Genomic DNA, 16,546 nt, shown 5'->3' on the forward strand with positions numbered 1-16,546 from the left:
CTTTGAAGTACGATTTCAGGGATTTCAAGGTCCTTAAATCATTCAATAACCTTTTAATATTTGTCTCCAATGACTTTCAGATATTCCCTGAAACCAAACTGTTATAGCAGGGGGTAAAAGTTGCAATGGAGAAAAAAAAAATCGACAAAGAGTTGTTGAAACCCGGTCTTCCCTACTCAATATCATATTCCCTAAGTGGGCGTTAGTTTGCATCTAGAAAACATACTGTAATTACTCTCCTCTGTGGATTAATATGATTCATACCTTGCATATGAACTAAAGGCTTGTGACATAGTGCTTACTAAAGTAGAAATGGATTTTCTGTCTAGTCCCTATCATTGATTATACTACCATTCTCCTTTTTTCAATCCTAATATTACTATCATTGCGCTCACTGTTAAAATAATTCCACTTATCCCTACTTTAATTCTTCTACACTACAAACTGTAACGTAAATATACTGTACAAAATCCAATTTTTTTCACGTAAAAAAATTACCCACTGAAATTTGCGTATATTAACTTTTATTACACGTTTAAATTCTCAAAGACAAAATAATCCAATGATGAAATCTTCATACCCATATTAGTTGAAGAATATACAATGTCATAAACATTAAAAAGGAATTATTGCGCATATTACATAACGGCAAGTTCCTATAACAGTAACTTGTTGCCATGTCTACTCTCGTCCCTCCTTGCGTAGCGTCCCTCTCTCTCTCTCTCAAGGTTAACAGCTGTATCCTTATTCGTATGTTGATTACTAGGTTTTAATCCTACGACAGCCCTGGAATCTTTGTATTCATTTTCTTATGAATTTCTAAGTTATATATATTTTAATATATATATACAGCCCTGGAATCTTTATATACTATATATATACATTTATATATACATACATATATATATACATATATATAATATATATATATATATATATATATATATATATATATATATATATATATATATATATATATATATATATATATATATATATATATATATATATATATATATATATATATATATATATATATATATATATAACGTTAGTATACGTAATATCCCGGCACACTGACAAAAGAACCTCAAGGACTTTCATTTTTGCATATTTATGTAAGGGCCAGTTGTGAGACAAGGTTGACTACTGAGCAGAATACGGGAAGTCTAAATGTCGTTATTTACAAGTAGCTAATCACTGACCAGCAGAAATAACATATGAATACATTTATATTTTATATACATGCAGAATATGTATATATATATGTAGATAGAGAGATATATAAAATCTGGTTTGATAATTAATTACACTACTTTTACAAATAATGGCAATTTAAAAATGAATTTAAAGACATGTGTGCTAAGGGATATACACGCGTCAGTTTACAAAATACTGTATCATAAAACACCCAGTAATATTTCACGCGTATGCTTACACAAACACACACACGCACCACCTTTCTATTTGCATCCCATAAGTGAAACCGACAATAACCAAGGGTTACAAAAGTACTATAGCAATCAACACAACCTCATCGTTATCCATCTACTCTCAACGAACGCGACTATAAGGTTACGAAAACAAAAATAAGTTGCCGTCACTGAAAACTGAAGGATTAGAGCAGAGCTTTCTTTCTCGCTCCTGATCTTGAAAGTTAACCTAGCCTCTGCCATGCATGTACCTTTTGAAGACGCAGTGAAAATGCAGCTCAAGTTCTAATTGTACTTCCCCATAGGGGGTAATGCTGTCAGTGCACCTCATGTGGTGCACGGTATGCATTAACTTACGATTCTTTGCTGCGTCCCTTCGGCCCCTACTTGCAACCCCTTTCATTCCTTTTGCTATAACTCCGTTCATATCCCCTTTCTTCCATTTTATTTTCCACCCTCTTCTAACAATTGTTTCAACATTATTTTCAGCGCTGAATGGCTCATAGGTCCCAGCTCTTGGCCTTTGGCCTAAATTTTATTTTCCAATTCTAATTGTACTTGTTATAAACTAGAGCAGGATATTCTCGAACGATCGTCGAAGTTACTGAAGATTCATGACTTGATTAAGTGGGCCATTCCCCCGTTACATAAGTGTAAATAAGCGCCATAACGCATCGAAATAACACTGAAATGAGAAATAAATATGGCGCATAATGAATACGGTACTCCCGTATTTGAAGAGCTGACTTATTAAGCTTAAAGGGCAGTCTTTTCAAGACTTGACTGGTGTAACCTATAAATCCAAGATAATAGGATAACAATGATATTCTCATAAAATGTCGAATGTTGAAGAAAGGTCAAATGTCAAAGTCAACAGAAACTTTGATGTACATTAACTTGTGCACATATACTCTATTCATACATATGAAAGTATTTAAATTCCATGCCGCTGACTGAAGCTTCGTCAGAATTATCTGCATTTTGCAAATAAAAGCAGGAAGTCAGCAGACACAAGATTTTGAAAAATTAAAAAAATTAAAATTGAACATAATCATTTTAAGATGCTTCAAACCGAGTTTTTCTGAAAAGCGAACCTTTAGATCTCCGGCACAACTAATAAAGTGACCAGTTTTTCGTATAAATGAGCAATGAAAATAAAACTAATGAGCAGTGCTATGACACTTCTTGTGACACTTAACAGGTGTATAAACTTAAGTTTAACTGGGTGTGCTGATGTCTTTCATGGGTCTCAATATCTTCCATCAAGATAGAGTGTTATGAAAAACAACGATACAATGTAAAGTAATATAGAATACTTTAAATGAACCGTAATGAATAACACCCAAAACCAGGCATTACGCTCGAAAGACAGGGCAGTCAAAGACGAACAATACAATTACCTAAAAGTTTTGATATAAATCTAGGAGCAACCACAAAGGTACCTGGCAGACTTGCTAAATTTGGCCGCATGAACGTCATTTCACTGTCATACGCGACTGCAATGCTTTTGTGAATAGATTTTACCAACATCCTAGATGAAAGGAAGTCGCCCAGGCTGATTCAAATCGCTCGGAGGTGTGTCTGACTCGGTTAACCACAAAGGATTTATTGTCAAACACTGCCATCTAGGAAGTAAGAGGCATCAGAGTCCCTTCCTATGTTTTTAGGAGGGATAAACCTTTCGTGTTTGGTGTTCCACAGGGTACCGTATTGGATTTTTTTTTTTTTTACCATCGACATGGCTGTTATTCTGGAATATAATATGTAGATACAAACAATCCTTGTACCGGCTACTCGTTCCGCCTTCTTACGAAATAAAAATAGCCACCCGTCTTATTAAGAGACCTTAAATGGTATGGTAACGAGGGCATGACCCAACCGATAAAATCAATTATATTGGTTTACATAATACTGGCGTTAGGGAATACTGATAAAACCCAGCATGTACTCTCTCATTACAACAATTGCAAACCAAATTATCAAATACTTACAAGAATCTACTTGTTTTTTGTATGCAAGGCTGTATCTACGGGAGTGATAATGATTACTATAACGCTTTCAGTTTTTTTAATGCTATTAAAATTCAGGAACCTCAACTGGATCGTTGCAGCATTCCTGAACTTTCACGAAATTTCTTGAAGAGATGTTTTATTTTTTTTAATTTAAATTATAATAGCTATAATATAACAACAATCTTTGGAAGATTTCTTGTTTTAGCAACTTCAGTCATCTTCATACGTTACCGTCCACTCTTCACTCGGGGCTATACCATAATAGCGCCTATGTTCGTTATGCAATCACATTTCAAACCCACAGTTTGATCACGGTTCACTACGACAAAATCTCAACACAAAACTGCCATGCGCTCATTTTTTTTTTTTTTTTTTTAAATTCTCATGAATCTTACTGTCTTACAGTCTATCCTCTTCCGTCAGCGGCGTCAGCGAAACAAACTAATTGCCTTCCTTTTATCCGAAAAGTTCTCTGGTATTTTTATTCCCTTCAAAATCTCCCATAATCTGTTTTTCCCAGTTGGAGTTAGAGGATGCTGGAAGGCGCGATTACAGGATTGTCCGCCACTTCCATTTCCTCGATATTTAGACCCGCCATTAAGGGCATTTATCTTGTCAGATGGTAATCCAGTTTTCCAAGTTAAGGGGCAAGGCGGGAGCAATAGTTCGGCCACTTCTCGTCTACGGCCCAAGACGTACCACAGCTTTTCTCCCTAGTTTTCAAGGTCACTTTTTTCAAACTGATTTTCTGACTTTTTGAATTTAGACAATTCTCTCTCAAATTCTGATCGACTCCTCGTCAAAGTCAATACGTGATTCTTACGTTATGGTATATGACTTGGCAATGTGACTAGTTGATAGTATGTCAGTGAAAGTACGCATGCACTAATACACGCTTCAGACATTAAATGCAAACCCTACCCCGCCCCCTCGCATATATATACAATATATATATATATATATATATATACACACACACACACACACACACATATATATATATATATATATATATATATATATATATATATATATATATATATATATATATATATATATATATATAGACAGAATGTCTAATACAGTGGCATTTTATTTTCATTTAAAAACTTGCTTTGCAGCTAATGATTTAGTTGGTTTTCATCCCACTTTCGTAGCGTCATATTTACTGTCCAGCTAATCCAATTATAACTATATAAAGAAAAAAGTACAGTTCAGAGAACATTTAGTGCACTGTACTTTATCCTACTCTCACCATTAACACTGTCCCCTCCCCACCACTCTCTCTCTCTCTCTCTCTCTCTCTCTCTCTCTCTCTCTCTCTCTCTCTCTCTCTCTCTCTCTCTCTCTCAAATCAATTCGCAAAAGTTTATTCTTGTTCCTAAAGAAAGTTGATTTACAGCCTAACCAATGATGTCGGACAAAAGAGGAGCGTTTGATCAATCTACAGTCGACGTACAGCTGTATTCAAATTTCAAGCATTCCAGAATAAAAAGAAAGTGAGAAAATGTAAGAATTCATTCCCGAAACGGCTTTGTTTTTCGAGACAACGAAGGAGAAAGAAATTGTTCGAAATAAAAGAATTTCCACCTAAAGAGGGGGAGACAGAAAGGGGCATTAGTGCTTTATCTGTTCTTTTTCCGCTTTTCTGAGAATTTATTGCTCTCTCCCTCCTAATGTTTTCTCTCGCCACTGGTCGCCGCTGCTGCACTTGTTGCTGCTCTTGAGAAAAGCCATTCATGATTCAATTTTTGAAGTACAAACACTCCAACACACACACACACACACACACACACACACACACACACACACACACACACACATATATATATATATATATATATATATAAAATATATATATATATATATATATATATATATATATTATAATTCAAAAGTGAGCTATTCAATCAACCCCAGGAAGACAAGAGAAAAACCTCCCGTATTTCAACAAACTACTTTTTAATTTTCGTTTCACAGTAAAAAAAAAAAAAAAAAAAAAAAAAAAAAAAAAAAAAAAAATTGCCATAGTGCATAACCAGCAAAAATTCAATAATTTCAATGACCATATTTAAGTAATATCACCTATGTGATCTTGCGAGAGATACACAAAAAAATTAAGCGGCGGTATTGTTAACTGACTGAAATCTTGCGAGATCTTAATAGCTAATTTACTGCAAATTTCGTAGGTCCCTAAACAATCTTTACTGTCATGTACTTACGACTTTCACAACCTTTGAAATCTAGGCCTTCAAGATTCATAAGGTGCTAACATACCGAACACAGTACTCGCTGTACAGTGTTTCACCCTTCTTTCAACTCATCTACAAAGTAAAATATAAGGCTACTGCTAATACTTCATCCGTTATGATCAACTGCTTCTCAAGTTTTCCATAGTAGCTAAAAATCTATCACCCAAAACCCCGAAGAAGACAACCCAGACGTCCTCCAACACAAGTGAGAAAGAAGGAAGCTGATCAAGAGGAAACAGAATAAACTCCCCTAGAAACCTGGTAAGTGCAATCTTAAGAAATTGGAAACTTGGTTGTGTGCACCTTAAGTTAGGTAAGGTTAGGATGTATCCCTTTTTTATACACTTATTTAGCGTGCTTTTTCGTCTTTGTTTGTTTGTCAAGGTCAAATCTTGTAACCCAATTTTCGCCCTGTTCCCTTCGTCTGATGGACTTGAAATTTTGCATAGTTACTCAATCCCGGTGACAATACAACCTTACATGATCAGTAGGTTAGTAGTGACCTCTAGTGACCCTACAGTGACCTTTCCCATTATCTCTGGATTTGTAAGAACCTCTTACGATTTTTCACAACGTCTTTGACTCGGTAAATAACTCTACGGATTTTTCAAACCTTCTTTGGCTCGACAGGATATCAATTTCGTTAGCTACAATCATAAATCGGTTAAAACTTCTGTCAAAACTATCAAGTATAAAAGAAAAACTAATTTTTTTAAACACGCTTCTTTTAAAATGCACTAAAAAGTGAAAAATAAATTTTTGAGACACACAAGGATTTTCTTACAATTAATTATGTCTACAAAAATAAAAGCATAGGCGCCAAACATGGAAGGAAATCCTACAAGAGACAAAAAATATATATTTCTTTTCTTGTAGCATTTTCTTCCATGTTTGGCGCCGACGCTTTTATTGGTGTGTCTCAAAAAATAATTTTTCACTTTTTAGTGCATTTTAATAAAAACGTCTTTTAAAAAATAATTTTTTATATATTTTCTTAAAAATTTTTGGTAAAGATTAAAGGGACAAAACCCCAAGGTTAGGTTATGTTTGCTTAAGATAGATAGATTATGAAGTGTCCACGTTTTGGCAAAGATTACAAATAATCTTGCGAGAAATATAGCTTTCCTAGTGTAGGAAATATACCTTCAAGAAGATAAATATTATGGATAATCTTCTTAGGAGTGCTTTTAAATTTGCATGAATATTGCCACGAGTGTGCAGTCTCAGTCTCTCTCTCTCTCTCTCTCTCATCAGATTTTGTAGACAGTTGAGAATTTATTCCTGGAACACGATTTTCTACCTTCCCCCTTTATGTCTAAAAAGCTTTTTAACAGCCATACATAAAAAAGCAATTTTTCAGTGCAGGACTGGATCTAGCTGTTATGGGCACTATGATATCATAAATTAGGTATATCAATATTACGTAGCCTACATATAAATAACACAAATATTATATAGCCTACATGTAAATAACACAAAAAATTTAGAAGTTTTAGCTGCTCACATCTACAGATTTTTGCATAAACAAAGCAAACGTGAACATTTTCTCAGTATTTTCCATTTTACCCTAACAGAGAACAAATTCACGCACCCTGAACTTGACAAGCAATGACTTAAACCTAGAGTTCAATGAGCCTTACCTTGTCAGCTGGTTTCCCCTCAGGAATCATGGGAATAATGATGTAAGCTACGAAATGTTCTCCAGCTTTGATTTTGTCTTCTATCTTTGTAGCAATTTCTAGTGGAACAAGATTACCGGCTTTAGCATCCCTGCATTCTGGCCACATGTGACTGCTTCCCATGAAATACTGATTCTCAATGTAGATACATCGACGTGCTCGCCGAATATTGTGAATGTAGGCCCGGTGAAGACTGTTGTCAAAGGCTCTTCCCTTCTTCTTGGTGAGCCCAATACCAGATGTCCAGTCAAACTGAGCTGAGTCTGAGTTGATGGATCGGAACACCTGCACGTTCCAGCGGTCTGGTGCACTAGAGCGATATTCTACCGCGATTCCGTCCATCTGGCGTATAGGAACTAGAGCATCAAGATGTTCAGTTGCTTGTTTTTGCCATCGCTGAAGGAAGTTAGTAAGGACATCGATAGCCGCTGGTCCTTCTACACGGCTATGTATATCATGCCAAGGCTGGCGCGGGCCGCTCGCACTGGTTAATGTTGGGAACACCCGGTTCCGGAAATCATTCTTGTGCTCCTTGGTCAGTGTCCTGAAGAGAGGATGTTCTGGGCTATCATATCTCCCACCTGTTAAATCAAGACCCCCAACATATGCAACCACCTTTTTCTGCCCAGGCAACTCTTCGATAGGTGCGTCAGCAATAACACACTTCTGGTGGTGAGTATAACACAGCATAGTGAAATGCATCTTGGTAGAGAACATGTCTTTAGAATGACGGTCACGTGGTGCCAAAACCACCACAACAGGGGTACCTCTGAAGAAGTTGGCCGTCTCCTCATCCTCAGTGCTCATAGCACCACTCTTTTTGATATCATTTGAAGTGAGTTCATCCCACAGCAGCAACCTAACTCTAACCCCTTCATAGGCCTTTTGCTTCAGTAGCTCTCCAAGGCAGCGGTTGTCATCTCCCTCATCTCGGAGAAGTGGAATTTTAGCACTAATACTCCAGCCAACCATGTAGATGAACTGTGTAGCTTCCATGATAGTGCTGTAAATATCTCTCCACGTACTGTGAGGCTGGTACACATTACCAGATCCATCAAGAAGAGGCATGGGGAGGGATGGACAGTGGGTATCCTGGTACAATCTCACGTTATTATCCTCTCGTAGGGGAAACAGACAGTCAGGCACTTCAAAGGTAGATTGGACAGCTTGTTTAGGATAATAAATCATTGACAGTGTAAGAGTGCCAGCTCGCTTGTTCTTATTTTCTCTGAGTAAATCAAATGTGCCACTTATACCCTCCTCTTGGGTTACAAGATTCACAGGGAAGGATATAGAACCAATTTGCTCTGATGACAGGAAATCTTTGTCGCGCACAGTAAAGGTGATTGATGCTACATCATGGCAGATGTCAACACGAAAGGTCTCGTCCCAGATCGGGTCGAGGTTATTATCTATAACATGTGTTGTAGCAATCTTCCAAGGCTCACCATCTATGTCCTCAATGGTCACAACAACAAATGGATCAGACACATCCTTCTTGCTTAGACTGAGGATGGAACTATCGAGGTTGGGAAGGTTATTTGCCCTCTCCAGCTTCAAATGTAAAATTCCATGTAAGAAAGCCATGTCGCCAAATGAATTTATGGATTCTCCGTACTTGGGAATTTTCCTAGACACACGCTCTTTGAATTCTGAAGCTTTAGTGTACGCACGATCACCGATAGTCACACCTGGCTGAATAGTTGCATGGAATGATGCTGTTACCTTTAGAACACCAGCTCCAAACCCTTTCTGGTTCACTAAAGTCAGTTCAGCATGATGCGGCGCACTGTTATTTATGAATGTGTGCACAGGTAAAAAACACGTGCCTATCACATCAGACGATAACAAGTCTCGGTCTTTCACTGTAAATCTAAGTCCGGCCACGTCTTGATTGACGTCAGAGGATAACTTGAAATACCACTTGGGATTGAGACAGTCATCTATGGTAAAAGTTTTTCCGACTTTATGCAACCCCCCACTTCCCGACTGGATTTCCACCACACAGTAAGGGTCGCTCTTGTCCTCGGGCCTCAACACGTTCTGGTCAAGGTTCGGGAGGTCCAACGCCTCCACCACCACTACCTCCAGGCGGCCACACAGCACCACCATGATGCCGGGGCTATGCGGAGACCTTTTCCAGACATGATGACAGAGTTGAAGTGGAAGGCCCTCTATTTAAAACGACGTCCAAGGCGTCCCACCTGAAAGAAGAAAGAGTCAAATGAGAGAATGAAGAACATGAACTTTCGCCAGATGAAAGTACATTTTATGTATTTAAGAAAAACATTATTCCTTGAATGGCAAAATACCAGACAAAACATAAATAAACAGGCGATTTTTATCCACTACTCATACAAAGGAAAATCGTCGTCAAGGTTGCACAAACACACATACAAATATATATATATATATATATATATATATATATATATATATATATATATATATACATATATATATATATATATATATATATATATATATATATATATATATATATATATATATATATATATACATACATACATACACACAGTGAGAAGTATTTCAGACAAATACAAACTGTGGAATCTGGGGTCCAATTTCAACGCCAGTTTGTGACCTGAATGTCTAATGATTCAGAGGCCGGTCAAGTGTGCGTTTCATCTATCTATTTAACTATCTATCTATCTGTTTATCTGACAAATTTAAAACTCACAAGCACTACATAAAATTTATACATGTAAAACAAAACAAGAAAAGACATACGTGCATAACTTGTTGTGTATATAGAAAAAGACAAAAGAAATGAAAAATATATAAAATACAAGAAAACTCTTCCATCGTTACTACCTTGACAGCCTTAAAAGTTATCTGCTTATATAAAAAAAAAATTAGTAAGGGGGAAAAAGCGAGGGTTCTAAGTCACAATAAAGAGTCGGCTTCAAATTCTCATAACACCCACGATACCCGTTTTTCAGATTCTTGCAAACAAGAGCAAAATCTTTTTACTTTTTAATTATTTGTTTCTGAAGCCCACAGTTCTGATTACGTGGAAAGCCATAATGATCGTAATTACACTACACAAATATAAAAATAACCAGGAAAATCATTTGCTTTAAACTCCGAAAAAGAAATGACAATACAAAACGACACATATGGCTCAAGGGCGCCAAGAAATAAGGGGGAAAAAATTATCATCGGTCATCTAATGCCTAAGTAAGTACAACTAGGATAAAACAAAAAGCACCCATAAACATTAAAGAACGACTCAGGGACAATAAATGCAAAGATCTTCAGGAGTTAAACTAGAGAAAAGATAGTTTGAACATACCTGATAGATATAGCAAATACCTTTCGCGCGAAAATGAATGCCAGCTATACATTTTAACAGACGAAAAACGTCTTTACGTGAACAGACAACCGAATAAACAAAGCTTCGAAGAAAGCAGACGAAAATGTGTGAATAATATTTTCTCCAAGTAGATTTTCCTTCGTTTCTTATTTCGTGTAATTCAAATGTACCTGAGATTAAGCAAGGGATAAAACCACCTCTCGCCTAGTCCATTACAGTAGTTTTTTTATTCGTGCTCGGAAAAAGGGCGAATGTGAAAGTTTATTTCAAAGCAGTTCGGGTAAAAATACAACTAACGAACTCTCTTCATGGGGCGTTCTGTCTTGATCTCCATATAATAGTTAGGGAGTCCATAAAGAATTCCTTTATAATGGCGAGTTCTTTCTAACTTTCAACGAAAAGAAAGAAAAATGACTATAATTTTAGCGTTGTTGTTGAGAGTCCTCAAGTTCCATTTTAAATAAAGCCTCAAATGGACAAAGTTATTTGTATGGATAAAATAAGTATAGCTTATTTTTGTTCGCACTTTGGGTGTAAAAAGAATACGACTAACGAGTAAAAGATGCGCAGATCTGGGCATTCAGTCTAAAAGACATCAGATTATCCTGCCAGTGGCAGAATACATTGTTATGATACACTGCTGGTGTTAGATTAGTTCCCTTCCTCTATCCCTCTCTCCAGACATACAACCGCCCCCCCCCCAACACACACACACACACATAAAAAATTCCCCTTCGGTAACATATATGAAAATATATTATTTCCGAGGTAGAGCGAATTGGATATTAAAGGACGTTTGTAGCTTTCTGATTGTAAATGAATCACGGTGATGTGATAAATAGTCACATATATATATATATATATATATATATATATATATATATATATATACATATATACATATACATATATGTATATATACATACATATATATACATATATGTATCTGGTTAAACTACTTTACTACTACTACAACTACTACGATTACTGTATATATACATACACATATATACATATGTATATAACATATATATTATATATATGCATATATATATATATATATATATATATATATATATATATATATATATATATATATATATATATGTATGTATAAACACAGTCGTAAGTATACCTTTAGCAAACATTTCCTTTAAGGGGTTATTTCAATGCTAGGACCACGATAAAAATTTGTCCCAGTAATAACTATCATGATCAAGTCTTTTCAAACAATGTTTTGTTCTTTACCTAACAAAAAGTATTCTGAGGGACCAGAATTCTGCTAGAACATCGTGTATTCTTATAAAGAACAGACAGAGAGACATACTTCGATATCAACGAGATCATATTGTCAGAACAAGATATGGAATTATATCATTACAAAGGAAGTATAAACCAAACGCCGGAAAATACTGCAGTGCACTTGCAGGGGTTAATCAAGATGAAAAATAAACTATCAAAAATTACATTTAAAAAGTGAGGGGAGGAAAACGTAAAACTCACAACCCAATTACTTATTCACTAACCCTCGCTTGAAGGCACATTAGATGATCATTTGTTATGCTTCTCATTTTTCACCTAATTTATTCCTTCTTTTTCATTGCTTCCCTTCGTATGCATTTATTTACGTTATGAGTAACAATAATTGTCAAAACAATACCAGTTCCATCAGATAGCATGATTTTCTTGTAAATATAACCTTGAGAAGAAACGGCTCGTGATTCAAGTCATTAACAATTAGTTTCAAATAACAAGCCGTAAGTGTGTGTGTGTGTGTCTGAGAGAGAGGGAGAGAGACTAATATGATAATGGCTAAACTAAAAAGTGAAAAATAAAGAAAAGCCGTAAGTGTGTGTGTGTGTGTGTCTGAGAGAGAGAGAGAGACTAATATGATAATGGCTAAACTAAAAAATGAAAAATAAAGAAATACAAGTTCCTGTATACATTATTGTTACGAGCAAACACAATAATATCAAAACTATTGAAAGTCTGTGATGCCGCCACGAATATTATATTGTATAAACTACAGGTTGTACCCCAACTAAATCTAAATTTGATGAAGGCCACCTATTTGTTTTTTCTTCTCTAAATTTTTCACGGATACCGAAAACATCAACGTCACAACTCTGTTAAGGACGAAAGTTACACAATAGTATCAGCTGGGCTCTTGTGTGCACCGGAAGAGTTTACAAATCCAGAGCTTTTTGGGTGTATACACTGAGAGATTTGTGAAAGTGAAAGCACTAGAAAGACAAAAGTGGCGGAATTACGAAGAGGTCCTCCGCGTCGCATGGAAATGGCGATATCTGCACGAAAATTGATACATGTAGTTATTCTAAATAATATAAAACAACGAATAAGAACTCTGAAAAATTTTCCCCAAGGATGTGTGACACCGAGTATAACCGTTTAAGTAACAACATACAATCAAAAGTTAAAAAAAAAAAACCTGTATCCTCTACTGACAGTAAACTATCGCGGTGTTTTAAAAAAAAACCTGTATCCTCTACTGACAGTAAACTATCGCGGTAAAACACCAATCTCAAAACCGTCCATAAATCCATCGTCTGGAGAAGCGATCTGAAGCACTATACTTGGTAAATGACTCTGATCACTTGGTGACACGGGTCCACTGTCATCTTGAATAATGCACTTTCTCAATACAGATGATCCCTGATGGCAATCTTTATGAGGTCCTTCCTCATCTCATGAGACATATGTTTCATGAATAATGTTAAAACCGTTGCTAAAGGGGTACTAAATCAGAACCGAATGCAATAAAAAGTATATAAATAAAAAACCAAAATTGTAAAAGACTTGCGTTATTAATTTTATCGATGCGTTTCTCTCAAGATTCTCTTCGGCGTGCTTTAGATAAAATTAAGAAAAGAAAAGTATATAGAAGAAGTCACCAGTAGCGCGTCCAAACCTCTTACAGATACTGCACCATTCGCTTTCACCTTCCGTGCTTCCTGGATATGAAGACCTTTCAGAGATTCGTACGTTCAAAGCATAAATGCACAAAACGGCAAACGAAAAAAACTTAAAACGGACTTCACGAAAAAAAATCAAATATTCCTGAAATACAAAAAACAGAGACACTTCACCTCTCTCCCACGCACAGAAGGAGGATAAGAAAAGACTGCTGAGAAAGAAGGAAATTGGCAAAGCTTAAGAAAAGCTTTTTATTTCCCGTAATCACTGAGCCTGATGAGAATATAAGAAAGGGAAAAATATGAGTTGAAAAAGGGGTGCTATTGATCTACCCCTCTTATCGCCCCCCTCTCTTTCTCTCAAGTAAAAACCTACCACTTTTTTTTTTAGATGTTTCCCAGTGGGGGACTGGAGAAAAAATGGTTCTCACTGACGTCAAGATCTGGAGTTTTTGACGTCATTCTCTCCCTCTCCTGAGGACTGCTATAGCGCGATGTTGGTAAGCGCTACAGCCTGGACATTACTGTCCTAGAAGTGCAACATTTCGGCCCTAGGAAGTGCCAGCGGTTTCGGGTACATATATAATGTACCTCTGAGGAAGGCCTAGAAAAGGGTTGTGGGTCCCACTGTGTGAGTATGCCCCTTAAATAGCGATCACGCTCCTTGGAATGTGGGATTCAGGGAAAATAAAATAATACCTCGTGTAGATATTACAAAAAATAGAGAAGGAATGCAATATTAAGATTGAGAAGGGATCTGAATTATCTATATAAGCCAAAGCGGGGGATGTATGATGGAATTGTTGAGCCATCCATCCTTAACGGAAGTGAAGTGTCGATGCTGAATGCGAATGAAAGAAAGACGATCGAAAATGTTGAGAGGAGGTTTCATGAGGTGTAAGAAACACTAAAACATTGAGAAACGTGGAGATATAAAGATGTGGTAAAATGATAGCATAATCTGCAGAAGCGAAAGGTGCAGTCTGTGCACATGGGGTTTGATGTGCAGTTGACGAGATTAATACGATTTATTTTATGAAGGCTTACTGTTAAAAGGATTAATCCACTATTCAGCCCTTGCAGCATGAATGAACTGTGACTGTCGTGTGCGTTTTGCTCTGGGCCACCCTTGTTAGTGGACACGGCTTAACGTTGATAGATAAAATTTTATATATGCACACACACACATATATGCACATATAGATTCAATGTTTTGCGCCAAAGAGCGAAACGTCCACGAAGAATAACAACGCAATAATTCAGCTCGTATTTAATCAAGTTTTATTTTAAGTAAGGCCTCGGGGGTCGCTCCATTTTACTATTAAACTATAAAAATGATTCATTCAAAATCTATTAATAATTCAGCCAAGGGGAATAAGCACAGCAGCTCTGGTTGAAAAATACGTCATAATTTCATGTAAATGACACTAATAATGTCACCGTACATCACGCATGTTTTGCAGCATGGGCTAATGATGGAGTAATTTACTGGTGCAATGGAGCACTCGGACACTCATTACCTTCAGTAATCTGATTGTCTGAATGAATTTTCATGCCGCATTAATTAATGACCTTTTATATATGTGTGGGTTTCCGGTTAAGCTCACATTTGTCCAGCCTCCCATGGTACGCTGAAGCTCTACTGGAGAGGAAAATGCAGATAAGGGTACCTTGTTACTTTCCAGTAGCTTTGAAAACTGTCCCATAACACTGATTACATCTTGCGGGTGTCTGTTTTGGAAATTCCTCAGAACAAATGATGCGGGGGTGCTGTCGATAACACCTATATATTCACAGAATCATTCAGTCTTCGGGTCTAGCGGTGGTCAGCGTCCACAAAATTTATCATTCTCGCCTACTGAAGCTCTCCAGATATTGTACTGAAAGAACAAACTGCACGAATAGATTGTTTGTATGGATCTGCTGGCATGATGAAGGCGACTCCAAAATCCATCAGCTTCCGAACAGACAGCTGGCCTTTGCATAAAATGAAAATCCAAAGCGGAGTTGTTCTCAGCTGCGACTCTGATATCAAGATCGTGATCTCCCAGCTCGGCGGCAGAGAAGTTTTATTAAAAATCAATAGGTTTCCACCCCAGAGGTGCTAAGTCGAACTATAAAATTCGGACTTCCTTCCATGGAGACGTGGGGAGGAACCACGTATTCTGTCACTGAATAATTCACTGGCTCAGAGGGAGTTAAGCAGATAAGATGGACTGCATTATATGCCATCTCAAGAGTCTACTATACGAATAAGCCTCGAAATTTACATCAATCACATTTAAATATATACACATAGACTAAATAAGTCTATATTAAATGTTTAGTAAAAAAAAAAAGATCGTAAAGGAAAAAAACCGAAAATGAACAACTGAACATTATTATTAGAATCACACACACACACACACACACATGCATATATATATATATATATATATATATATATATATATATATATATATATATATATATATATATATATATATATACACATAATCTAAGGTGAGCTAGAAAAAAAAAAAAAAAAACGACATTTCTGAACGGTTATGGCAATTTCGTAAAACTTCACCATAACGAAAAAAGCGAAAATGAATGGATAATTGGCCTAAATTATTTGAAACAAAAAAATATAACAAATAAATAAATACATATGGTGAGCTAAGACCTCCTCTTTAAGTGTCGAAATATATTTTGGCAACTCCATAATTTTTTTTTTTTTTTTTGTAAATAACGTCAAGTTTTATTATAGTCATATACCTACATTCGATTTGCAACAAAGAAAATCACATCTGAATATATGTAGCCAACCTTTACACTTGGGAAGAGAGAGAGAGAGAGAGAGAGAGAGAGAGAGAGAGAGAGAGAGAGAGAGAGAGAGAGAGAGAGAGAGAGAGAGAGAT

At 36.3% G+C, this 16,546-nt stretch overlaps 1 protein-coding gene across 10 annotated transcripts in view; it reads right to left on the reverse strand.

Annotated features, from left to right (window-relative positions):
• LOC136854203 (uncharacterized) overlaps positions 1–16,546 on the reverse strand; it is a 471,644-nt gene that overhangs the window by 10,864 nt on the left and 444,234 nt on the right. For all 10 annotated transcript variants that reach the window (XM_067130510.1, XM_067130513.1, XM_067130512.1 and 7 more), the window contains one exon: positions 7,338–9,580. In XM_067130510.1, coding sequence (XP_066986611.1) covers positions 7,338–9,488 — 2,151 coding nt within the window. In that variant the 5' untranslated portion in view covers positions 9,489–9,580. The remainder of the gene's footprint in view (positions 1–7,337; positions 9,581–16,546) is intronic.

The sequence above is a fragment of the Macrobrachium rosenbergii genome, chromosome 28, assembly GCF_040412425.1.
Source record: "Macrobrachium rosenbergii isolate ZJJX-2024 chromosome 28, ASM4041242v1, whole genome shotgun sequence".
NCBI classification, from domain to species: Eukaryota; Metazoa; Arthropoda; class Malacostraca; order Decapoda; family Palaemonidae; genus Macrobrachium; species Macrobrachium rosenbergii.